Here is a 27725-nt window from a genome sequence, read left to right on the forward strand (position 1 = left end):
CCAGACCCAAAAAGAGGAACATGGGATGTACTCACTCATATTTGGTTTCTAGCCATAAACAAAGGACATTGAGCCTATAATTAGTGATCCTAGAGAAGTTAAATAAGGAGAACCCAAAGAAAAACATATAGGCATCCTCCAGAATATTAACCTTCATCAGGCGATGAAAGGAGACAGAGACAGAGACCCACATTGGAGCACCGGACTGAAACCTCAAGGTCCAAATCAGGAGAAGGAGAGAGAGCACCAGCAAGGAACTCAGGACCGCGAGGGGTGCACCCACACACTGGATGTTCTATCGGGAACTCACCAAGGCCAGCTGGCCTGGATCTGAAAAAGCCTGGGATAAAACCGGACTCGCTGAACATAGCGGACAATGAGGACTACTGAGAACTCAAGAACAATGGCAATGGGTTTTTTGATCCTACTGCACGTATTGGCTTTGTGGGAGCCTAGGCAGTTTGAATGCTCACCTTACTAGACCTGGATGGAGGTGGGTGGTCCTTGGACTTCCCACAGGGCAGGGAACCCTGATTGCTCTTTGGGCTGACAAGGGAGGGAGACTTGACTGGGGGAGGGGGAGGGAAATGGGAGGCGGTGGTGGGGAAGAGACAGAAATCTTTAATAAATATATAAAAAAATATAAAAGCACAGAAAAAGTATTGTATTTATGTGATTTCATAAAGCAAAGATATTAAAAAGATAGACTCTAAAGCTGGAGATGTTTGCTTTATCAGAGGGCTGCTTTGAGTTCAAGGTCACCTTCATGAAAAAGGTAACAATGAAAATGAGGGTAAAATAGATTAGAAAAATGACCACAAATTATTTTGTTCTCATAAGTGTACCTTTAAAAGTTCTACCTGCCAGCTCCTCTCAGCGTAAAGAGTGTCTATATCTTCTTTATAAGACTCTAGACTTGGGTACACACTTCGTTTTGCCTCTGGACCGCCAGTATTCATGTTTCAGACACTTCTAATGTGCAATCCACAGGTCTCATGCATTCATGGATAGCTATGGATGTGGCCAAACTCATTTGGAAATAACATCAGACTGCAAATTTGAAAAGTTAGAAGTCTGTGTATGCATGAAAAAAAAATTTTAATCTTACTTGTTCCTCTCTGATCCAGTACCCAGAATCCTAATAAAACTAAGAGGCTGGTGACAACCTCCTCAAAGACAGAGCACCATAAGGAACACAGACAACTTGTCCCAGCCGAGTCCAACCACCCAGACATACCTTTCACCCAACACCAAGCAAACACCAGTCAAACCATGGTATTCATGTAAATGATGGCCTCATGCTTTTCAGTAAAAGCCACGCAAGCTCAGAAGGCACAGTCAAATTAACGAAGAATCATGAATAAATGTGTATGTATGGATGAACATTCACATGTGTAAAGGGCTGAGACTCATGCAGAATACTTTATTCAATCACTCTCGGTCTTTCTTTTTGTTTATAGTTGAGCAGTGCATCCTCATCACTCCTGCCCTCCCTCTCTCCCCCAATTCCTTCCATGCCCTCTCCCAAATACACTGTTTTACATACACACAAATATATATCTCACACAAACCACTGAGAATTGCTAAATTCCACACTTCTAAGCTGATATTGTTTATTGATCAAATGCTTTGTTTTCAGATAACAAAAATGCCTTTGGAGGAATGGTGTTAGGGCCAGAGAAATGGCTCAATAGGGTAAAGGTGTTTGCCATGCAAGCCTGGCAAGCCTAGTTCAGTCCTCAGAGTACAGGAAAAGGATGTTGTTACGAGCTAAAGGACAAAAATTTCCACCCATTACTGGCCAAATAATCCGCTTCAGGTAACTTTCCAATGCTTCCATACAGGGCATTAGCATGACTGCGGGAAAGAGGGTAAAGAAGAGCTTCCTGGGATTTTCAGCAAGAAACTTCTCTTTCACTTGTAACCCAAGAGATTGAATCATATGCCTCCCTTACTGACAGAAGAGAGCCTATAGCCCATGGATATACATAGAAATTCTGTTATCTTCCAATTCAGCAAAACTGATAATAAAGAGATGTAGCAAGATGTTAAAACCAAAACTTTGAGATAGAAGATATAATCTATGCGAGCATTTAAAATCAAGTCACCATCTGTGTAACTGATAGAAGTAACATAAAGAGATTATACCCAGAATCTGGAACTACCTCATCCAGTAACAGAACAAATACTTCTAAAAAAAACTGCAGAGAGGAGATATTTTTCAGATGATCAGCTTTGGAGAGAGCAGGCTGCCATGCTGTCAGAACAGCAGGAAGACTCGGGGTGTGCATACTTTCGTGCCGGCACAGTGAGTGCATTTCCAGGAACCATGGAGGAAGCTAAAGTGCCTCTAGCCAGACAACAGAGATCATAGCCTAAGCCACAGCTGTATAGATGTTGGGGGTTATCCAAGGCTTCCTTAAGAAGGAAGTGACCTGGAGAGATGGGGAGCTAGGGATGAAGTTTTCCTGGTAGTAAAGGAAGACATTTCAAGAGGCAACCAGGGATAGAGACACTGTTCCAGAGCCTAGGAATTGCACCCATCAGGAAATCTCCAGTCAACTGAAGACATCAACTGCTTTAAAGCTTCATTGGTCTCAAGGAGTATTTAGTCAGCTCTCAAGGGTAACTTGTTCATGTAAGAACGTCTATTCCTTTCTCATTTCTCCCTCTTAGCTCAAGCATGCAAAGGGAAGAGAAGGGACTTTGGGGAGGAAGAACAGAGAAGCAGCTAACAGCTGCATCTCCCCATGTGTGCTGCCAGCCAGAAGGAAAAGGTTTGGGAATATGATGTAAAATACAGATTCAGGGTTTATTTAGCTGTACAGTTTGATACCTGAATTAAGACTGATTTCTGATTTAAATTTAGTAGAGTTTAGAGAAAGCAAGAAGGGGCCTGGTGAAGTTTTCATCTGGATAAAAAGTACATATAAAAATTGAACCCCCCACATATCTTAGTTAAGGGAGCCACCTTAGTGTTGGCAAGAGACTTGAACCTAGAGTGGCTCCCAGGAGCCCAAGGCGATGTCCCCAGTTAGTCCCTTGGGAAGCTGAGGATAGGGAACCTGAAATGACCCTATCCTATAGCAATACTGACGAATATCTTTCATATCACCATAGAACCTTCATCTGGTGATGGATGGAGATAGAGACAGAGACCCACACTGGAGCACTGGACTGAGCTCCCAAGGTCCCAATGAGGAGTAGATGGAGGGAGAACACGAGCAAGGATATCAGGACCACGGGGGGTGCACCCACCCACTGAGACAGTGGGGCTGATCTATTGGGAGCTCACCAAGGCCAGCTGGACTGTGACTGAAAAAGCATGGGATAAAACCGGACTCTCTGATCATGGCGAACAATGAGGACTGATGAGAAGCCAAGGTCAATGGCAAGGGGTTTTGATCCTACTTCATGTTCCGGCTTGGTGGGAGCCTAGCCAGGTTGGATGTTCACCTTCCTAGACATGGACAGAGGGGGGAGGACGTTGGACTTTCCACAGGGCAGGGAACCATGACTGCTCTTTGGATTGGAGAGGGAGGGGGAGAGGAGTGGGTGGAGGGGGAGAAGAGAGGGGGAAGGGGGAGAAGAGTGGGGGGAGGGGGAGGGAAATGGGAGGCTGGGAGGAGGCGGAAACTTTTTTTTTCTTATTCTCAATAAAAAAAAAAATTGAACCCTCATCAGAGCAACGGACTGAGGCCCCAAGGTCCAGTTGAAGGGCAGAAGGAGGGAGAAGATAAGCAAGGAAATCTGGTCCACGAGGGGTTGGTCCACCCACTTGAGACAGTGTGCCTATTCCAGTGGGAGCTCACCAAATCCAGCTAGACCGGGACTGAATGAGCATGCGATCAAACAAGAATCTCTGAATGTGGCTGAAAATTGGGGCTGACTGAGAATCCACTGATAAAGGCACTGGGACTTGTTTCTACTGCATGTACTGGCTTTTTGGGACCCTAGTTTATTTGAATGCAAAGCTTCCTAGGCCTGGATGTAGGGGGAAGGGCCTTGGACTTCCCACAGGGCAGGGTTCCCTGCTCTCTCTGAAGGAGGGAGTGTGAGGGAGGAGGGTGAGTGGGGGAGTGTTGAAATAGGAGCGGCAGGGCTGCGTCCCCAGCACTCCGGCCGCCTGCTAGCTCATGCCCCGAAATAACAACACACAAATTGTATTCTGTTAAACACTGCTTGGCCCGGCTAGTTCCAGCTTCTTATTGACTAGCTCTTACATATTGTTCTAACCCATTTCTAATAATGTGTGTAAGCACCCCAAGATGCTCTTACCGGGAAGATTCTAGCCTACGTCCATCCTGGGTCGGAGCTGCCTGGGAGAGTGAAGCCTGGTGTCTCTGCTCCAGAGAGCAGAGCTGTCAAGTCTCTCCTGGAGCAGAGCAGAGTCTGACCTCACTTCCTCTTCCTCCCAGAATTCTATTCTGTTTACTCCTCCCACCTATGCTTTAACCTATCAGGGCCAGCCAAGCAGTTTCTTTATTGCTCAATGACCTTCCTCCATCAGGGGAGCAGGAGGGGAATGGGAGGAGAGGAGGAAGTGTAAATTTTTGAATGGAAAAATAAATAACAAATAAATAAAAACTGAAGAGAAAAAATAATTTTCATCGTTTAAGCTACAAGGTCATGACAGTCAGAGCAAGCCATCACCATGGTATATACAAGCGTGAAAAGGATATAGAATGTCTGCATACAAAAACAAAGTCTGCATATATCTGAACAGCATTTTTGACAGTTTGCTTTTATCAAAGGCAATCTCTCTTTCCCTCCTTTTATTTAGTATAAATTATAGGCTCATGTACAGTAATTCTAGTTATCACTGTTGTAGCATGTTTTGTTCTGAAAAAATAGTAAAGGGTATCTAGAGCATTCATCAGCAAAAATTTGCAATTTTGACACATACCCTTTCTCCAGACCCTTTTCTGCTTTCTCTGAACTACACTAATTCTAGATTCTCAGAAGAAAGCCATAGCAATGGCAAATGTTGACTAATGTGTGGGCTTCCCACCTAGTATAATAGTCGCTCTCCAGAGTTTATTAGTACGCCCTGTAGAAGCCAGATTAGAGATGGCACTCCTGCCATCTATAAGAAATTAAGTAAAACATTGTGCAGGATTTGGATTGCATTATCATTAACAATCTTTTTACTTTGGTTTTGGCTAACATGTGTGTGTTGGGAGCAAATCCAACTTTGACAGAAAAGCTTATATCCTTATACTGACGACATGGTTTATAAGCACTCTCAAATGCAAACAGCTTTTCCTAGCTGTGAAAGGTATAGCTCACAAACTAACAGAATGGAGTGTCTTCAACTCCTTCAGCAGGCTACTTTGTTCATTAATGTGGGAATATTTTTTTTCATATTTACTATTCCAAGAATTCTATATGAAGTTTTAGTATACTCATAGTCTACATGTTGAAACTTGTATAACGGGAAATGTTAGCTGTAAGTATCTCCATTTCATAGCTTAAGCTAATTCTAATCAATTTCATTTCTAAGATGTGACTTAATCAAGAACTCACACATAAATAGTTGGGCAGAATCACAACTTCTTTTTGAGAGAAATAGATAACTTGGTGGCACCTTTCCTGACACCATAACGCAAGGTGATGTGGAACAAGTTGCTTGTCAAGTTAAGCTCTTATGCTTTTCAAAATAGACTGACAATCACACTAGTCCAATGGCATCTATTAATGAATTATAATCATTATCAGTAATGTATTAGCCCTCAGATATGATACTGTACACAATGTATAGGAACCTAGCAGCTTTTAGCTGTGTGACCACTCGGAAGTTTCAGTATGTTTTGCTTATCTCCTTTCCTGTATCTGAAGGCTAATAGAATTAATAAGTAAAAACACTAAGCACATGCTGCGATGCAGAAGACATTTTAGCATAGAGAGGTGAGAAGAGCACAAGATGTCTGACCTTAAAAAGATCCTGCACATTTGCAGTAGAATCACTAGAGTGACCCAAAGAAATGGGATATAAAGAACCTAAATTAGTGGTCACAGCTTGTAGACTTGGGAGTTTTCTTTGAAAGCAATCCATTATTAGACCAGATATAAATGGATATGGTTGATCAATTCTCTTTAAGATGCATTTTGGTGGCACACACCTATAATCCTAGCAATTAGGATAAGATAGAAGAGTCATAAGTTGAAGCTGCAAGCTAACCTTACTACACAGAGATCTTATTTTTAAGAAGAATGCTTTTGGCCAACCAATGGACAATATTTTTTTAAAACATTTACATTTGGTCATCTTTAAGAAGTGCATACTATGTGTATGTGTGTGTGTGTGTGTTTTGTTAACATTAGAAAACTTTTACTTATGCATATGTGGGTGTGCACATATATGCTACATGTGTGAGTGTCACTGAAGATCAGAGGAAGAGACCAGATAATCTGGGGCTGAAATTATAGGTAGTTGAGGTGGGTGTTGGAAGTCAAGTCTGGGTCCTCTGAAATGGCAGTATGAGCTTTTAACCACTGAGCTTTCTCTCCAGCCCTGTCAATTTTTATTATTTTAGCTGGTCCAATTTGAAGACATGTAACTTCCCTGAGCCTGTGAATCTTTTACTTGCAATTCCTAGAAGAGATATCGATTAAAAAGCAGTGGAGGAGGGTTATTTCCAATTCAACATAATGGAAATTTTCAACAGCAAGGTAAGAAAAATAAGCAGATACATTAAAGGGGAAAAAATAAAGCCTGATATGACAGCAGAAGACAGTGAGTTACACAGAAACTACTAAAAAAATCAATACAGGCAAGCTTACATAATAAAAATACTAACTATATTTCTACATATATAAGTAGTAAATATATGTTGAAATTAATAGTATAATTTACAATTTCACAAGGAAAATATAAACCTATAAAACATAAAAGACTGAAGAAAGAAAATGCAAATTAAAAGGTATGGACTATATTCATGGATTAGAAGATTTAACATAGTAAATACATTAATTCTGCTGAAATTTATTTTTGTGTGTCTCACAATTTCTATACCATCAGTATATTGTTTAAAATTATGACCACATTTAGGGGGTTGGGAGTAAGTGTGTATGCATAAGTGTGTGCAATAGCTCCCGGGTGTGCATGCAGAGGTTGGAACTTGTGGGTTGCCCTGTCCTATTCCTTGCCACTTTATTCTCTTGAGACAAGGTCTCTCACTAAATCAGGAGCAAGGTCAGCAGCTAGTAAGCTCCAGCGGCCCTGCTTTCTCCCTCCTCTGTGGCAATAAGTGACAGGCAAGCATGAGACCACCAGCAGCTTGCTATGTGGGCTCTGAGGATTGGAATTTAGGGCCTCATGCTGACATAGCAAGTGCCCTTCCGACAGAATCATCTCCCCCAATCACTTGTGTTTCGAGACAGGGTCTCAGTAGGTAGTCCAGGCTGGCACTGAACTGATGATCTTGCTTCAGCCTGCTGCGTAGTGGGATTACAGGAGTTATATAAAATACCACATGCCACCCAATTTTATGTGGAATGGCAAAGGAATTAACTAAACAACCTAATTTTGAAAAATACAATAGGAGGAAACATTCAACCCAATGTTATGCACTCCCATGGAACTAATCAAGACAATTGCAGGTAGAGGGAAAAGACACAAATCAATGAAACAGAAATTGAACAGAAAACCCACAAATAAATCCATAGCTGACTTGTAATAAAAGTACAAGAGACAGTGCATACAGAAAGGCTTAACCTTTTAACAAATGCTTTTAAAGCACATGGACATTTAAAGGCCAAAAGGAAAAAAAGAAAAAGAAAAAGAACCTCACGAAAGTTATGTATTTTTAAAAAAAAAAAAAGAAAAAGAAAAAAGAAATTGTAGATTTAAATGTATAACACCAGAGTATTTTAAGATAAAATCTTAAAGATCCCAAACTAGACAAGAAAAATCCTTAGAAAGGACAATCTACAGAAGAAATACAAGATTAAAAAAAAAAAAGGCTTCAATAAAATTCAAACTTTTGCTTTTAAAATGAAGGAAAAACAAGCTATACATATTATCATGTTATGCCAAATCAACACGAATCTAAAAAATGTAACAGGTTTGCTGTCAAAAAAACAGAATCTAGGGCTGGGTGTGTCCACAGACACATACGGAACATGTTTAAAGGCCGTGGTTTCAACATGTGTATCACGGACTCTTTGCGGTTGACTGACCCTTTCACAGGGGTCACCCAAGAGCACAGAACACACAGATTTTTACATTAAGATTCACAACAGTAGAAAAGTTACAGTTATGAAGCAGGAAGAAAAATAATTTTATGGTTGGGGTCACCATAGCATGAGGAATATAGTAAAGGGTCACAGCATTAGGAAGGTTTAGAAACACTGTCTTAAGGTAACAAAATCACATATACAATCAATCAATATACTTACCTATACCTACCTATCTACTCATCCACTATGAAAAAAGAAAGTATGCTATTTGGAAGAAGAGAACCAGAGGAAGAAACTGGAGAGAATAATAGAAGAGTAGATGTGAGCAAAGTACAATGACATCCATGTATGAACATGTATGAACATAAGTAAACCCACTGTATGCTTTAGAAACAATTTAAAATAGCAACAATACAAACAAAAGGACAAGTTATACAGCAATGCAAAGATATGTGCAAGTTTCAAGCGTGACAAAGGAAGAACGTGTAGAAAACATAAGCAATCCTGCACAGTACTAAGGGAGCACACGTGAACTGAAACTACACAGACCCTAATAAACAGCAGAAAATTTTGTTAGTGACTTTAAATCATTGTCAAAGCTTCCTATTTTTCATATGTATATATATAGTGCATTTATACACATACACATATTTTACAAGTACTAAAAGCTAAATTTATTTAGCATGGTATACTTAAGACATTAGAAACTTTCAGAATAGTGCCTTATCGTGCCATAACTTACAATACAGAGAACACGCATTTCCTAAATGGTCACCCTGAGTGTTCATACTGTTGTCGAAGTTGGATCAGCTTCTAACATTTTATGTTTCATTTTAATGTTATGAGATGTCTCTGGGTTCTTTTAGTGAAGATTTTTACCCCTTTGTGTGGGATTTCACCTTTTCCCCATTACGTCAAGAGGTTTACCACTACCAAATTCCACCAGCTGCACAGTTATTCTACTAAATGCACCACTGTTAACATCTTATCCACTATTTCCTACGGAATCCCATTTTACCTCATTATAATTTTATTTCATCTTATAAATTTTATTTATTTGCTGTACTTTCATCTTTGTTGGACAATTCCATTTTTAAGTCATTTGTTTTCATAAAGAGTCATCAGGATTTATTGCCCAAAACTAAGAGACTACACAAACATACACTTTGATTTCTACCTTAATAGAAGGTTGGTAGGTTTTGAAAGAAGCAACTGGTCACTTACCATGACACCCAGCTGTTTCTTACATTGAACTCTATGGACTAGAGAGCTAGCCAGAAGGTTAGTACTTTATGCAACCATAACTAATATGCCATATTAACTGAAATTTGAGCTATGTGATTTGCACCATGATGGGGGAAGGGATAGGCATGCAAAGCCAGTGTAGTTTATACAAAGAATTCTCAGAACTCTGTGACTGAAAAAAAAAAAAAAGTCAAAGTAAAAATGGAAAGAAGACATGAGCACACGTTGACAAAAATATACAGATAAAAAATTGTTCCTAAATATATGTCCAACTACAATTTGCATCTACTAAAACATCAAAAAATTCATGATAATATCAAAGGCTGATAAGAAACTGGAAATACTCCAACCCTCAAGGAGAAATAGTGAGAATTGAGGTGCAGTCACTTTGTAAAATAGTCTGACATATTTAAAGACTACTAATACACAGCTATCACACCATTCAAAAACCACATTTAAGGCCTGACTATCAAGAGTAAAAATTATATTCACACATTCACATGAAGGTGATTGCTATATGAGTTCTACTGCCCCCAGACACAGCTCCTGTCCTGAATATCCACAGGTGAATATTTGAACATGCTACAGCACACTCATAACATTAAATGCTACTCAGAAGTTTAAAAAAAAAAAACTATTGGTACAGAAGCTGGTGAAGTTTATGGATAAAAAAGCTCATCTAACAGACACAGTGTCTAACTGATATAGAGTATCATAGAATAGTTTCAAAATGACAAAATTATGAAGAATTCAAATAGATTAGCTAACTGCATGTGTTGAGACAGGAGTATTATTTAGTAATAATAGAGGTAGCACAAAGAACTGCTGTGCTGATGTCATATTTCTGTATCCAGACAGTGAGGATACTTACATAAATCCACTCATGATGAAAAGATAAAACCACACACAACTACACACTCAAAATGAGGACATAGACGAAACACATCAAATGAAAAAAGGAATGGAGGAGCACATTTGTGGTCTCAGCACTCAAAGGGGGTGTGGTGACAGAGAAAACTAGACAGAGCCAAAAGTGTGCATCTTTACCTACATATGCTTCTAGTATTTCTCTTTCATTCCATTGCTTTAAAGACAGTGTTTTATATTGTATACCATAGCCCAAGTTAGCCATGTATTCCAGGTAACTGCTCCATTTCAGCCTCCTGAGTTCTGGGATTACAGGCTTTAACCTACACAGCTGTTAAAGTAAAACTTTTTAAAAAATGACTTCTGAGCCAGTGATGCCACTTTCAGGCATGTATCCATTATATACTCATACAAACAGCTGCATATATTTCATACACAGATATATGGCATTTACAGGGATGTTGCTGTAGCAGTGACATAAGAACAAACAACTGTACCCATCTAGAATGCTTATATGGTGTTCACATAGCCATAGTGGAAAAGAGCATGTAGCCAGTTAAAAGTTTAGGACAGGAACTAAAGAATATGAATTTTAACAACTATACAACTACCCTACAAATTAATGCTTTTGACAAACACAACTATATTTTTATTTAGTGGTTGTAATATTCTTTATTGCCAACTGTACTAAGAATTATGAATTTGGGGTTAAAGAGCAATTCCAGAGAGGACTACTGATGAGGAAGACCCTCCCGAAACACAGCTGGCACCAGCCAACAGGCTGGGAGCATGGAATACACAATAACAAAGAAAAAGGGAAAGTCGGTGTGGTGCTAGCATCCTTCTCTGTATTGTCTCTTGTCCTTCAGACAGGAAAAATGGGTTCCACCAAGTGCCCCTTCAGCACATGCACATGAGACACGCACCATGGAACAATCCCTCTGAACGGTGAACTCAAGTAATTCCTTTTTATTATTATTTTACATATCAGATATTTTGTGACATTGACAAGAAAATACAGTGTTACAGGTCTCCAAATCTGAGTATCAGGGAACATGCAAGATGATTCACTGAAGTACTGAGGGGAAAAAGGACAGTAAGGTAAGTATTTGTATTTAAATTAAGGTTTATTAACAGATAACAGATATATTGATACAGATGTTGTTACTTGATCTGGATACAAAGTGAATTAAGAACAAGGCCTGACAGTGGTGCCCTGACTCCCTCATTCACCAACAATTTACAGACAACTCACAAAACAGTAAAGTAGCACAAGAGGATCAGCAGTGGAAATGACAGCCAGCCATAGTAATTCAAGAAATTACACAACCGAGCTTTCTCCTAAATTTGCTCTTTGCTAAATTACAAGATTAAAAGCTATGAAAACAGATTTAAAAAAAAAAAAGTCCATGAATATTTTTTAAGAAAAAGTGCTACCAGAAAACTATTTTTAAAAAGTTTACTGAAATACTTAGGGTTTGTGCTTTTGTGACTGAAAACCTCGCTCATTACCTAGCAAAAATTTCAAGTTTCACAATATAATAACTTGGAAATAACTTCTAGACCTACTTTAAAATCTCCAAAACATCAACACAAATTATTTCTTTAAATATTCCAAAATGCTTCTGTAAGCTTAGTCTCTTCATTCCTACCTATAGGTTTTGCTAAAACAGCTCAGTACTGACAGTGTGGTCTTTTTCACAGAGTAGGACTTAATGACTAAACATATCACATTCATATTACAAATTCTCAGTTACTCTACCATAGGATATTCATTCGAATAATTTTATCTTAAAAGTTTTAGGGGCACGTTCCTCAGATAAAGCTACTACCAGACATCGCCTAACTCATCCAAGAGTAACTTTGTGACAAGGTAACCTTATCTGAAGAGACTTGGTTGCAGCTTTAAGTCTAGAAACATGCTTTTCTTTTTCCTTTGGGCATTCCTCTTTAGCCTAAAACCCAAAAACCTCTTTTTGCACGGTTTATGGGCATTTGAAAAATTTCAAAAGGAAACTGATCCTCTCAGGTGCTACCATTCCCAAATCTCATACTTAAGACAATCTTGTCCACTCTAGTCAGCAGGAATATTTTTTCAGTTCAAGCAAAAAGTTAACAAAAATGTTGAAATGTTGCTGACTCTATTGTCTTGCACACTACAACCAATCGCTGTACTTGCAAATTAGCTCCAAAATCTGCCCACTTATCACTTTTTCCACCAGTAACATAGGAGCCTACGTCTTTATTACCCATCTACATTACTGCAGAAACAAAAGAGCTTCTCTTCCTGGGTTTCCCTTTTTAACTAAACAGTCTATTCTTTAATCTATCAGTGACTCTTATATCACTTAAATATAAGAGCTTTCCTCTCAAAACCTCTCCAACAGCTTCTGCATTAAACAAAGAGAAGCCAGAGTCAGTGGTCTCACTGGGTCCATAAGACATCACAGAATCTTGTTTCCTAGTGCAACTGCTCTTGTACTTCAATTCCTGCTCCTTCACCAGCCCAGTGGCCTCCTTGTTAGTTCTCAAAATAGTAAATATGATCCTAGCTCATCCATGGCTTTGGATCTCTTCTTTATTGGAGTGCTTTTTTCCCATATATTCATAAGGCTACTGCACAAGTCGTTTTATTTGTGTCGGTCCATCCATATAAAATGATAAATTCAGCCAAGGATGTAGCTCAATGACAAAACAATAGAGTGTGCAAAGCCCTGGTTTTGATTCTTAGTGCTGTAAAATGGTGAACTCCACCACTTTATTCCAAATATTTTCTGCTTCGTTTTTTTCCTGTTATCATTTGTGACCATTGAAAACATGTTTATTGTCTATCTCTTCACTTCCAGTGGGAGTGTGACTGGTGTTTTTGTTCATTAACAGTTTGCTATTGGCACAAATTAAACAATAATTACCCAAATGAAATATCTACCTAGAACTATATTTTCCCCCAGTGTTGCCTGGCAGTCAGTTTTTTCAACTACTGGAATTTCCCAATAATATTTACAAATTGTGCCTAACACTTCTTGCTTTTACTGGCTCTTCTTAGTCACACTCAATATTCTGTTTGTCTCTTAGCAAATTACTAATCTTGTACCAATTTGGCCACTCCTTTCTTTGCTAGTACTTTCAGGGTTTTACTTTGCTTTATAGAAAGCACAGTCTAAAACTCGTGTCAGATAACTTTTGAAAATTCAAATTCTTTTATCTCTACCAATGAGGCAGTACTCCTGAGTGTTCTCACTATTGATATTTTCTTTAGCTTGTATACTTTCCTTTGTCTATTGATCTAAGCAGCAATGATCACAGGCAAGAACTCAATTACCTCTATTTCTGGGGGCTGATAGCTTGTTAATCAGAAATCTGTCAATTCAAACATAAGGAAATCTCCACTTTCCCCACTAAAGACTTTTCAAGCTCAATGAAAGTGAGCTCACCATGAGACCCATAAACAACACCTGAAGGTAGTCTTCTTGGCAGCATAAATGTGGACCCCAGCACTTTTCCTCTAACTCTATGATCTTTGAATGAAAGACTCAAGAGTTCAGAGCCCATTCCATATTCTGGTAGACAGAACAGAGTGTAAACTACGTGTCCTGTTTAGTGTCACAGACACTTACCTAGAGATTAGGAATGATCACTAGAAGAGAAAGAGGGACGCGGGTTACAAGTAATCAAGCCTTCTCCCAGAACACCACTGGTGTTTAAGACAAACGTTAACAAATATGTGCTCAAGGATGTAATTACAGGGTGGCAAGATGAATAGACGAGAGAATAGTATAGCAAATACTACAACAGAGAAGTTGTAGAGAAATACAAGACCCTAATAAGCAACAGGACACGAGACCACTAGGAAGAAAAGATGCTCAAATGTAGATTCAAGGCTTAAGCCATACAGTATCATGAAGTTCATGGCTTCTGTTTCCTCTATCAAGAAAATGATAAGGCCACTTCTGGGTGAAGACAATGGAATAGTGCTGGGTTTCAGTTGCATAATCAAGGAATTGGTAGGAAAGTGAGGGATGAAGAAATGGAAGAAAAAAAATAGCCACCAAAAACATAAAGCATAGCACCTCACGCTAACAAGGAAGAAGACACAAGAAGGGTAAAAACCAGAAGAACATGTAACTAATTGCATGTAGGAAAAGAAAGTTGGTAACATCTGAACAGTTCTTATTCAAAGTCTATAGAACTTCCGCAGAGAAAAGTTCTCCATTAATATAAAGCTCTTTCCTACCATCAGTATATTCAGGGATGCTTTTTTTCTAGTACCCAGCAGTCAGCTCACAACTCGTTAGCCTTCGGAAAAAAAGATGCATTAAAAACGACCTGGGTACTCGCATTAAAAAAAAAAATCTTGAATTTACACATCGCACACAATCTCCCTTTCCCATCTCTCAAGCCCAACTTGAGTGAAGCTTCTAGCATAGAGGAACCCTCTCATCTCCACTAATTCTTCTCCTTGACTTACTCTTTGTGTAACTTGGATTCCACCTGCTGTGAACACATATCACCTAGCAAATGTCTCCAAATCCCTGGTCTGCTGCTACTTCTACCAAAAAAAATAAAATAAAATAAAAAATAATAAAATAAGCAATTCAATGTTTCTGGAGAAATATCACATCAGAAGTCTGCCTAACTCCCAAATTCATATTCTGCCATATTTCCTTTTCAAGTAAAAATTCTCAAATAATTTTTCCCTTCAAGGTCCAATGTCAACTTTATCCTTGAACTATTTTAAACCTCAAATATTTTATTCATGGCTCTACATTTGTTTCTGTAATGGGTTATTAATTACAAAGGCATTTTCAAACTGTTTCAGTAAAAACCACCATCAATATTGATGATGGTAAACTGTGCTAAAACTACTTCATGAGCCATAAGGCTCACTTTTCTATTTCCCAGTAATCAGAGTCCTGATAAAAATCTTTCAAATCGCTCCATTTCAAAGGACGTTTACATTACCTGCCAATTTAAAAAAGAAAATGATGCCATCACATTTAGTCTGTTAACTCTAGGAAGGCAGTTATGTAAGAACACACAACCTTGTTTCACCACAGTCAATAAATAACCTGATGTGTATCTCCCAGGAATTTGTTAGCAAAGAAAGCAGAATCCAATAAAATATCAAAATATAATAACAGAATTTCTCAAATGGCTCCAGGTTCAGTGTGACCTCAGTTCTATTTATTAATTCAGTATTCTTTATAAGGATGAAATATAAAGTATAAATTATAGAACAAAGGATCTACTATAAGACAGACTACAGAGCTACGATTAGGTTTTCTAGTCATTAAAAAAAAAACAGCTATTAAGTCTTCCAATTCACACAAAATGCCAATCACTATGTAAGTAAATTTTTAAAGAGAAACTTTTTCAGAAAATGAGAAAGAAAACCCTTACCTGGTAATGTGCTATTAACATGTACATCTGAGTCATGTTAATAACCAACAGCACATTCACTTTTAGTTCACAGACATGGATCTAAGAGTAGATGATTGAAAGGAACAGAAGAATAAAGTTGATATTTATTGAGCACTTGTGAAAAGAATGAAAATGAGATTTGGAATGGCCCATTAAATCCTTTATTAAAAAACTGTCACATCAGATTCACATATTACTGGTGTTGCCAATAAGATAATGTTGTTAATGATTCAATTGTATTTGATTATATAGAAAGGTGGTTTGGTTTGAAATTTATAAAATGTCAAAATCAGAATATTTATATGTAAAATATTGGAATATACTTTTAATACTATTACAATAACAAGAAATTTTATATACTTCAACTATAAATTCAGTAGGTCAATGAAGCCTGATAACTTGACGAAGAACTCTAATTCTAGAAATTATTTAACTTATTAACTCAAGAGAAAAAAAAAAAGACTACCTGGATTTAACTCATTAATTCCAAAAAGTAAACAGCTTTATTTTCTGAACAAAAAGACTATGTCTACACATCTCATACATCATTTTAATAAAGAAAACATCTCAAACTCACAATACTTTCTGCCTTCTTGGTAGGCATGCACTATATACCTGTGTATGTATACACACAAACACACATATATGTGTGTGTGTGCGCACATGTACATGTGTATAAACACACACACATACATACATTCACATTCCGTTTGTTATGTTTTGTTCGGGGCCTTTTGGGGGAATTAAGGGAAGGTGGATATATACCCAAGATCTTTTTTTGGCGGGGGGCGAGGGGGTAGTGGAGACAGGGTTTCTATATATAGCTTTGAAGCCTGTCCTAGAACTTGCTCCTGTAGACCACCAGAGGTCTCTAACTCACAGAGACCTGCTATCTGCTGTCTGCTTCCCAAGAACTGGGATTAAAGGCATGCACCACCACCACCACCTGGCTATCTCCAAGATTTTTAACAGCAAAATGTTTCGTGTAAAATAAAGTCCACAATTTAAAACTAAGAAAAATGGAATGAAAATGAGAATATTTCACCAGGTAACAGAGACCTCAAAAGAAGCTCTATTCAGGAGTTACTTTGCTTCACAAACAATACTAGTTGATGATTAAGCAACCAGTGACAGAGGCCACTACCATAAAAGGGACTAAGTCACCTATCAAGAACTATAACTGGGGTTGGAGGTTGAGTAGCTTTACTTATGTTTAAAATAGAAACAAAATGCAACAGCATACAAAATACTTGAAACGATTATTAGCTTACTTTTGACATACTGTAATCCAACCTTTAAATTTTGGCACAAATCTGGTTGTAGTTCACAAACTTTATTCATATAAAAATGCTTACTGCATTTCAGTATATGGCAATTTATAACTTCCAAGATAGCCTTATGAACAGTTCCTAAAATACACACAATCCCAAACACATCAATGGCCTGAAAGCATTATTAACCTATACTTACTAAGAGGAATTCTTTATACATTCATTTGTACATTTTCAATTTTTCCTTAGTTGTTCTGCCAACATGTTAGCGCAAAAACTATGCTAGGGACAATACATACTTCTAAACATGGCCAGGAATACATCAAAAAAATTTAGGACCTAATTTAAAGTCCCTAATCAAATTGTCTAAGTCAAGGTTAATCAATTCTCCATTGTAAATTATAAAAATCATCATATGAAAGTGGATAATGGAAATTCAGTCCAGTAATTTCAAAGTGAACACAATTAAATTTAAACTTCATTTACTGGAAAAAACAGCAGACACCAGCTTTTCAGTTAAAAAGAAACTTCTATAGATTTTATCTAATAATTTTCTCAACAGTCTATATGAATTTAAGTTAGACAGAATAATAAATCTTTTGACTTGTGGGTGTATGCATGTATGTGCATTCACACACATGCTTCAATAAATTTCCCTGGAGTGGGGGATTAAAAATAAATTTTCTCTAGTTTAACTATAACTTTGCATTTAAACAATTTCACAATCTATGGTTTGGAGTGTAACTAACTCCCTAGGAGAAGTGCTTGCCTAAAATGCACATGGTTCTGGGCTTCTTCTTAAGACAACAAACAAACAACAAAACCCACAAAGATTAAAGCCACTTTCTAAATGATTCTAACCAGCTTTAGTAACTACTGTATTTATAATTTTGTAAAAAAAATCTTTAAAATGTCAAATAATTTTGCATAGCTCATCAGTGCAATAAATAATCCCTTCCCAAAACCTTCAAAAAACAAACAAACAAACAAAGAACACTGTCATCGCTTTGCGTTAAGAAGTCACAGGCATTTTTATTTAGGAAATGTTTCTTCAATATTTATTAGATAGTGGATTTTCATTTAGGTGAGAACCTTTTTGTGTAGACTAACTCAAACTATGACTTTCTTTTCATAATTGAATATCTTACTCTGCATAGCAAAGAAGTGAATAGTTCTTTGAACTTAAATACTTGAGATTTTCCTCATCATGAACTAGTTCTTCCTGTATAAACTGCTGTTCTGCTGCTGCTAAAGAATAGTCAAGTAATAAGCAAACAGGAAACAAACCACAAATTATACTAATTAATAATGAAATATATTAAATGTTTAAATATTAAACAGCAAAATACTCCTTGTATATTAAATAAATAAGATTTGAATTTGTCATTTGGGGATATAGGCCAATATACTAATGAGAGATGGTCTAGTGCAAAGAGTGGCCTCAAAACATACATACATACACACACACAAAACATACACAGATGAAGAGAAAAAAGGAGGGGGAAAACAACATTTAATACTGGTATTACTTCCAATAACACTTTAAGTGGGTGAATATCTCTCTCTCTCTCTCTCACACACACACACACACACACAGACACACACAGACACACAGACACACAGACACAATCATCTGGAAAATTTTTAAAAATTAGTGACAATTGAGTTTATCCCAGAAAAGAGAGTAAGGATTCAGATGTATTTTTCAAATTTCCTTAAATGGTGAGCTTCTGATTAAAAACTTTTTCTTTTCTTACTGTTACTTAGCACCAAGACTCCAAATAACAGAGAACCTTCCTTTTACAAGTAAGGCTGGCAAAAGTACCTCAGTTAGCAACTTAAAGATAAACTAAACTTATTAATGAATACTCATTTTCATGGAACTACTCATTTCTTCTCATTGCTTACAATTCTTTATTCTTAAATTCTAAGATCAAATAAGGTCAAAACTATTTTTATGGACTGAATCACTTATGTTGAAACACATCATCCATTTACACACAGAAATAACTACTGAATGCCTACATGTGCAAGGCACTATGTTAGGTGCTGCTGTAGAACTGAGTCACAGGAGAAAAATGAACGATTGGCTGAGCATAGTGGATCTTTATAATTTACTTTTCCCCTTTATTTTTATAATTAATCACTATAAAATTTCATAAACTTACCTAGGGAATGAAAATGTTCAGATTAAAAACATCTAAAATGTATATGCATGTTTATGTGTAGGTAATGAAAGGAGACTATGATACAGAAGAAATAAGAGTTCTTAGGGAAGGGTAAGGAAAAATGAGAAAGAAAGAATATATGTACTAGGAAAGCAAACAGGAACTGGAGGCAAGAGGGCTGGGGAGGACAGCGGTAGGTGAGAAGAGAACAAGTAAAATGGCATGTATATACCGAAATGCTATCATGAAACTCATTAAGCTTCCACCTTGAATTTTTTTTTAAATCTTAAAAAATAAAACAACAACAACAACAAAAAATTCCCAGTGCACAAAAAGGATCTGATTTCAAGATACATGAAAAAGCTTAGTTCCAGGTTTACTAAGTTACAGAGTATACCCAGAAACCTTTGACTATACACAAAGCAAATTTAAAATAGAAAAATAAACCATGTTCAAAGTAGATATCAATTTTAATCATACTCTGTTATCAAGTAAATTTCAGATAGTAAGAATAAATACCAAATCTCTTTATGGAAAGGTAGTAAGTAGTTCATGTCCACTTTGCAGTAGTCTTAACAAGTAATTTACATTAAAGTATTACAGGTTTGACTCACTGACTATTTTATTGTGGATAAAAGTTTATTCAATACATAATTTAAGAATAGATTTATATACTGAGAAATTCTGTGAATAAAGTGAGTTTTCTTTTACCAGAAAGAAGAGGATGCAGGAGAATGGGAAATTGTGGGCAAAACCTACTAATACTAAAAATGTATTAAAGTCATTTAAAACATTAGCTGCTTCTCTTCTGGAAAGCCCACTGAATTCCACCTGAATATCTTTTCTGTTTTTACTGATAATGGGTTTTTATAGTAAGTTAATAAAATAAATAATACTTGTTTCTCATCTTTATGATGGCATTAAATTTTAAAGAGGCTAAGTATCCTCACAAGAATGAAAGAAAAAGCTAAATGTCTTACTGTTCTCCCCATATGCCCCAATTTGATAACCTAAAGATAGCCACTGAGGAAAACAAGACACAAGGTGGGATGGTCAACAGCTCTAATGACAAAAACTCGGTTTCAATGAATAAACACTCCTTTTAAATAGTAAAAGATAAACCAGGACTAAGGAGCATGGTCATTCATTGCAGCTTAGATGCAACACTCTGTCTAAAGTAGAGAAATAGTAAAATACTTTACTAAGTTAAAATATAGGTTTTATATTTTATACCACATTGAACACACATAAAAATACCAGTGTTTTTTTTTTTTTTTTTATCTTGTTTCTGTTCAGACACGTAAGCAAATGTGTTCTTTGGTGCCTGGGAATTTATCAATATTTAGGGATAATGGAAGAAGTCCCAAGTTGACATGTGTACAAATAGAAGACTCAAAAATCCTATAGCATATAAGAATCAAACTTAGAAGTTCAAGTTACACTGTAACTAGGTTGATACGTACTCAGTCCCCCAAATCATACTTTAGTTTCCCAAGTAAAAGTCACTACAGCCTATTACACTTTAATCTTTGTTTTGTTTTTTTTTTGAGATTTCTTTTCAAATGGAAACATATCCCAGATAGAAATATATCACTTTAAGTTTAAAATCATCAAAGTCAACAAAGAGAATGTACATTCATTAAATGTATTCATTTACAAAAGAAATCTTGAAAAGGCTGAGTTCAAAAGATACTGAAGACTTGTTCTTGATTTTTCATTATTCCTTTTTAAACATGAGTTAGTATAGACATAGTATAGACACAGGCTGACTTTCAACTGATTTAATAATTACTTCCCTTTAGTGGGATTTTGAAGTTCTAGACTCTAAAATTTAAAACCATTCATGAGAGTATTTTCCAGTAAAAGGAATCAGAGAGCAATGAAAAATCAGAAGCAAGATGGCTTAGAGAGCCTAATAACTTCTAAATATACACACATTTATAACCTGCATTTATTTCTAAAGAAACACATTATAAGTAATGCTAATTTAACCAATAGAGAAAAAGCTTCTATCAAAATATACAATTTCCATTACAGACTAGAAGGCTAATATTAAAAAAATAGTTGTAAGCCAAAAAAGTTTGCTTGTATGGATGGGAGGAAATGCCCTTTGAAGCACACAGCATCAAACAAGGTCTTCTAAAAGACTGCTCTGTGGCCTTCTTCATTTGCAAGTTCTTGATGAATTCATAAAGCTTGGGTTTCAGTCTGTAGATCAAGCTATATCCATGCTTCTTAAACCAAGTTTTCAGAAAAGGAGGAATCAAATGATTCAGAATCTCAAGTGGGATTTATGCTTTACCATGTATCTGGAGAAAAAAAAAAGAATAATAAGTTATTATGGTGATACAAAAATATAATAATGGGTTGTAATGACAATACAAATTTTGAAATTTTAAGAATATTACATGTAAAAAGAGGTGACTTCTTTATAAATTTAAAATCACTAAGGGCAAAATACTGTTTTACTAAGCAGCTGGAAACTAGATTCTGGAATTTCTGAAAAATAGTAAGCAAAAAACAAAACATTTTCTAATTAAATTCTATAACCTAAGAGCTTATTGGAAGTATATTTGTCTTACTACCAGTTATAGTCATGACTTTGAGAAAACTGACACAATCCAATGAGAGATACCAAACAAGAAATAGTTTTCAGGGAACACAATAGCAGCTGAGTCTACAGTATTATGATAATTCACTGTTCTTATGTTTGTAAGTTTCAGAACAGTTGTTATGTTAAAGGACTTAACAGTTCTATCCTAGTAATTCAAATAAATGTAAGAATTAAATTCAACCTTTCAGGGGTAAAGGCCAGGTGTCACCTGACACCAGGCTCCCTAAGCAGATAGAAAATGAAATCCAGGCTTCTGAGGTGTGGGTGGGAGGTAGGGCAGGGAGTAGGTGGGGGGAGTGGAAGGAGGGGAGGGAGTGGGAACTGGGATAGGTATGTAAAGTAAAATTGTAAAAAAAAATTTTTTTAAAGAAAATGCAGTTCAGAAGGTTACACAATTCATGACAGCAAGATCACAAAATCTGAGTTCTCACAGTTTAGTATGCCTTCTAACAGACTCTAAACTCTACATTTACATATCAAGTCAATAAATCAAAGCATTTGTCAATCATCAATTATTATGTTGGTCAAATCAGACTATTCAAAGCAAGGGATTACACACTATAGCTTATAACTTTAAAGATTTTAAAATTCTGATAAAAATCACTAAAATAAAGCACGTATGAATATATTTTAGGGTCACAATTACCTATCCAATGTTTCCCAGAAACGTAAGAATACTGGTCGATCCAAATGACGCTTATGATAGCTGAGTTCTAATACTGTTACATCCCATTTTTGAACATTTGGATCTAGAAGAACTTCATCATACTTGAGGTGGAAGGCTTTAACTACATGGGGAACAGGGAGTAAAAAATAGCATTCTTATTAAAACTGTAGCCAAAATTATGAAAACACTTTCTGGAAAGAAAGTATATAGAAAGACAAGTACTGAAACAAACAAAATTTAAATCTTTCTATTACCAAACTGAAGCTACATTAACAAGATTACCAGTGATCTGTGGAACAGCTGTTAAGCACTATTTTACCATCAGAGATACTTAAAGTCAACACAAGTTAGCTATTGGAGATTGAAATACCAAATAAGGTAAGATAAAAATTCATGATTCAGTGAAGGATAGTAAGAAAAAGACAAATCAAATACAATACAGTAAGGGAACACAATATCATAGAGACAGAAAAGGATACCTTCTCACAAGACATAAATTCAGAAATGGCTTACACATTTTAAGTTTAACTTAAAACTTAGAGAAAAAACAAGCAAGCAATGGACAAAGTGACACGGTATTAAGAGAATGCTCAAAGAAACAATGATTTAGTCTTAGGAGTAAAATACAAAGAGTGATACTGGCCTTAGAAGGTCCTATCAGTGAATGATATAAAAAATAATTACAAAATATTTGTTAAAGAAAAGGAGTTCTTCAGTTGAGTAGAAGAAACATAGCTAGAATAACAAATACCTGAGAGATTAGATTACTATGGGAGTGAATCTGGTAGATTTTTGTCAACAGGACACAAGCTCAGGTAACTGAGAAAAATCCATCAAAATGGCCTAGAGCCAAGTCTGTTGGAGCATTTTCCTGATTAATGACTGTTGTGGAAGGACCCAGCCCAGTGTGAGCAGTGCCATTTCTGGGCAGGCTAAGCAAGCCACAAAGCTTTCCTCCCTGGTTCCTGCCTGCCTTTAGGCCAGCTCAGTTTCTGTCCTGATGTCTCTCAATAATGGACTCCTAAGAAAAACACACACACACATACACACACACGCACACACACACAAAACCCAACTTCTATCCTTCCCCACCAAACTAATACAATTTGGTTTATAAAACAAAAGCTAGGAGAGAAAAAGAAAACCCTGTAGAGTGCTTACATACAAAGGGGAACTACTCTATGCAGGAAGAGTACAACAGTGATCAAAGTCAACTGCCCATCTCCACAGAGTTCTAGTAGTATTTAGTAACCAGATAAATATTCAATATTCAAATGGCACTGAGGAAAATGAGGCATTACTGTGGACGAGACACATAGGGAGGAATTCTAGAGGCGTCAACTACGAGCAGGAAGTTGAAACTATGTGCTGCAAAGACAGTATAATAGAAGAGGATTTCCGGCTGAAAAATAAAATAGAAATGTTTCCAGAGGTCCTCACATGGAAGCATACCTAGAAAGCCTTAGAAAAAACTAATTTGTGTTGGGTAGGCAATGGTCTGGATGAAACGTATCTAAATTTTATTCCAAATGTGTTAAATATTACAAGTTAAAGAAAATGAAATGGTATGATTTTCAATCTTAAAAGATAACTGAAGAACTAATGCAGATGAAAAAAATTATCTTCCTTTCCTATACTCTGAAGAACACTTGGGGCATCATAACGAGTTTATTTCTAGATGTACACTCCGTGTATGATGAATGGAGCTTTGCTCTGCAAACACATATGTAAAATGCTATTTCCCTTAGAGTTTGTGGGGTTTTTCCCTAGTTACATAACTGTTATTATCACCATAATTACCTGGTATGAGGGTTTCCTAAAGAGAAAACAAGTGACTGTAAAAATTATTATGACTGTAACCTTGCGGGCTGTTTGTTTCATTGTATATTCTGTTTTTGGTTTTCTTGAGACAGGATCTCATTTATGTAGTTCAGTCTGACCTCAAATGATAGCCATCTTCCCAGCTCAGCTTCTCAAAATACTAGACTTACACTATGTCTACCTAACACACTGGCTTGTGACATTAATAACTAATCAAGATTCAAGTCTTCAAAGAAAGTAAAAATGAATAAATGGAAGATATAATAAAAAATTACTTAAAAACTATTACCCTTAAAAATAAACTTTACTAAATGCACACTTAATTAAAACAATTCACTAAGGGATTCTGTGTTACAGACTTGAAAAGACCCACTATCAGCAGGGTCGCACGCACCTTTAATCCCAGCACTTGGGAAGAAGAGGCAGGTAAATCTCTGTGAGTTTGAGGCCAGCCTGGTCTACAAAAAGAGTTCCAAGACAGTCAGAGGTGTTACACAAAGAAACCCTGTCCTGAAAACAAACAAAAGAAAAAAATCCATTTCAAAATATATTATGTAAAAAACAATTTTTGATTATTTTTAAGTTTATGAAATTATAGCTGGAAGGCGATGTCACATGCGAATCTCTGAGTTCACGGTCGGCCTGATCTACAGAGCAAGTTTCAGTACAGCCATGAGTACACAAAGAAACCCTGTCTCAAAAACCAAACAAACAAAATTATAAAATTATTACATTAAATGTAAACTAACATTTCTAAATACTTTTCATTCTGCTTATTACATCAACTGTTTTTCTAATGCTAACTTTTACATTAAAAATTGCTGCTTAAACTACATTTAAAGGGGCTATGGTGATGGCTCAGTCAGTAAATTGCCTGCCATATGAGCTTAGGTACCTGAGATAGTATCACTCATGTGACATGAAAATTCGGGCCTGACTATCCTATAGCCATACTGATGAATATCTTGCATATCACCATAGAACCTTCATCTGGTGATGGACGGAGATAGAGACAGAGAGCCACATTGGAGCACCAGACTGAGCTCCCAAGGTCCAAATGAGGAGCAGAAGGAGGGAGAACATGAGCAAGGAAGTCAGGACCACGGGGGGTGCACCCACCCACTGAGACAGTGGGGCTGATCTATTGGGAACTCACCAAGGCCAGCTGGACTGGGACTAAAAAAGCATGGGATAAAACCGGACTCTCTGATCATGGCGAACAATGAGGACTGATGAGAAGCCAAGGTCAATGGCACTGGGTTTTGATCCTACTGCATGAATTGGCTTTGTGGGAGCCTAGGCAGTTTGGATGTTCACCTTCCTAGACCTGGATGGAGGGGGGAGGACCTTGGACTTTCCACAGGGCAGGGAACCCTGACTGCTCTTAGGACTGGAGAGGGAGGGAGAATGGAGTGGGGGGAGGGGGAGACTAGTGGGGGGAAGGAGAGGGAAATGGGAGGTGGGGAGGAGGCGGAAAGTTTTTTCAATAAAAAAAAAAAAAAATTCAGGCCTGATACTTTGTGACTATATCCCCAAAGACTGGGGAGAAAGGCAAATCCCTGAAGTGCAATGGCTAGCCAGACTAGCCACAATGATGAACTAAAAGTTGGTTCAATGAGAAACCTGTCTCAAAACATAAAGTGGGGCTGGCATGATGGCTCAGCAGATAAGACGCACTTGTTAAATAAGCCTGACAACTGAATTTGATCACCAAAACCTTCAGTGGAAGGAGAGAACCTTCTCTCCATACTCTAGGGTAAGCTGACTTCATGATACGAATCACAGCCTCTGTGGGAATGAACACAAACACATACACACAAAATTATTTGTCTTTGCATACCACATACATACCAAATATATTCATTCTCATTCTTTCTGACACACACACACAGAACTAACAAGTGTAATGAGTAAAATATCTGATGCTAACCTCTGACCTTCACCTACAAATACTTTCACACATACATACGAACACACACATACATCTCCACTTAATACATACTAAAAGTTACATTTAATTTAAATGATTCATCTGAATCATTAAAGCCTATAATTTCTTTAATAATTTTTACTGCTATTTACTTTTGATCTAGACTTTTTAAAGTTGGTAGTGTAGTAAGAGCCCCCCCCCCAAATTATTTATTTATTTTGGGGGAAGAATTTCTTTGTGTAGTCCTAGCTGTCCTGGAACAGAAAAAATATTTTTATTGCAAAGACAAATAAGACAATGTAAACATGTTAGCATACTGCCATAACGGTTTTCTATGATTCAGGAAAACCACAGTTTTCTAAGTTTCTTCAAGGAAAAACAAATTAAATTTGTGATACAATGCAAAACAAAATCATATGCCTCAGAATAACATACATCTTTAAGCAAAATTCATAAACTTTGCAAAAATTTTCATCAGGAAAAAAAAAGTATCCTTTTGAAAAACAGAAACACTAATGGCATACCGTGATGAAGGGAAGATACTGTAGAGAATTGAAAAATTTAATAGTAATCAACAAGAATTTGATGAAACTATCATTAAAAAATCTTTGAGAAATGGGGCAGAGAGATGTCATGGTGGTTAAGAACACTGGCAGTTCTTCCAGAGGACCTGGGTTCTATTCCTAGTACGCACTTAGCAGCTCATAAACACCTGTAAACTCCAGCTGCCGGGAATTCAATAACCTCTCTGGATTCCATGGATAGAAGGTGCACATACATAATTGTAGGCAAAACACAAATATATATATAAGAAAAGTAAAATAAATATTTAAAATTTTGAGAGCTGAGGATACAATGCTTGCCTTAGCATAGTTGGGAGAACAATTTTCCTTGATAAATGTATATAACTACTCAGCTACTCAAACATAAAATTTAAAGTTGCGAATTTAATGAAATGAATCTGTTCAAAGCTTCAGTTCGTTATATAGCAGACATAAAAATAATCTTTAAGCCACAATATTTATATTGTATGTGAATGAAATGGGTAACACTTTATTTGGTTGGTGAGTTGGTAAATGATCAGCACATGTCCTTACCGAAGTTCCTGGCACTCAATACATGCTTAATTGAGTAGCAACTGTTTTTACTATTGATTTTATTTTTTAACACACTATTGATTTTATTTTTTAACACACTGATCTTGCATATCACCATAGAATTTTCATCTGGCAATGGATGGAGAATGGATGGAGATAGAGACAGAGACCCACAATGGAGCACTGGACTGAGCTCCCAAGGTCCAGTTGAAGAGCAGGAGGGAGATGAGGAGCAAGGAAGTCAGGACTGCAAGGGGGGTGCATCCATCCACGAAGACGGTGGGAATGATCTAATGGGAGCTCACCAAGGCCAGCTGGACTGGGAGTGAACGAGCCTAGTTGGTTTGGATGTTCACCTTCCTAGACCTGGATGGAGAAGGGAAGACCTTGGACTTCCCACAGGGCAGGGCACCCTGACTTCCCTTAGGACTGGAGAGCGAGGC

The 27725-nt window shown here is 36.9% G+C and overlaps 1 protein-coding gene across 2 annotated transcripts in view; it reads right to left on the reverse strand.

Annotated features, from left to right (window-relative positions):
* Positions 1–27725, reverse strand: part of Cdc73 (cell division cycle 73) — a 684130-nt gene that overhangs the window by 548473 nt on the left and 107932 nt on the right. The window contains exons 16-17 of one of the 2 annotated variants that reach the window (XM_050119991.1): positions 22414–22555; positions 11236–21462 (exon numbers count right to left, since the gene is read on the reverse strand). The exons of the other annotated variant lie outside the window; for it this stretch is intronic. Coding sequence (XP_049975948.1) covers positions 21426–21462; positions 22414–22555 — 179 coding nt within the window. The 3' untranslated portion in view covers positions 11236–21425. Of the gene's footprint in view, positions 1–11235; positions 21463–22413; positions 22556–27725 lie in introns of those variants that run through there. 2 annotated transcript variants of the gene reach the window in all.

This window comes from Alexandromys fortis, unplaced genomic scaffold (genome assembly GCF_014885135.2).
Source record: "Alexandromys fortis isolate MF-2015 unplaced genomic scaffold, M_Fortis_MF-2015_v1.1 scaffold_142, whole genome shotgun sequence".
Classification (NCBI taxonomy): Eukaryota; Metazoa; Chordata; class Mammalia; order Rodentia; family Cricetidae; genus Alexandromys; species Alexandromys fortis.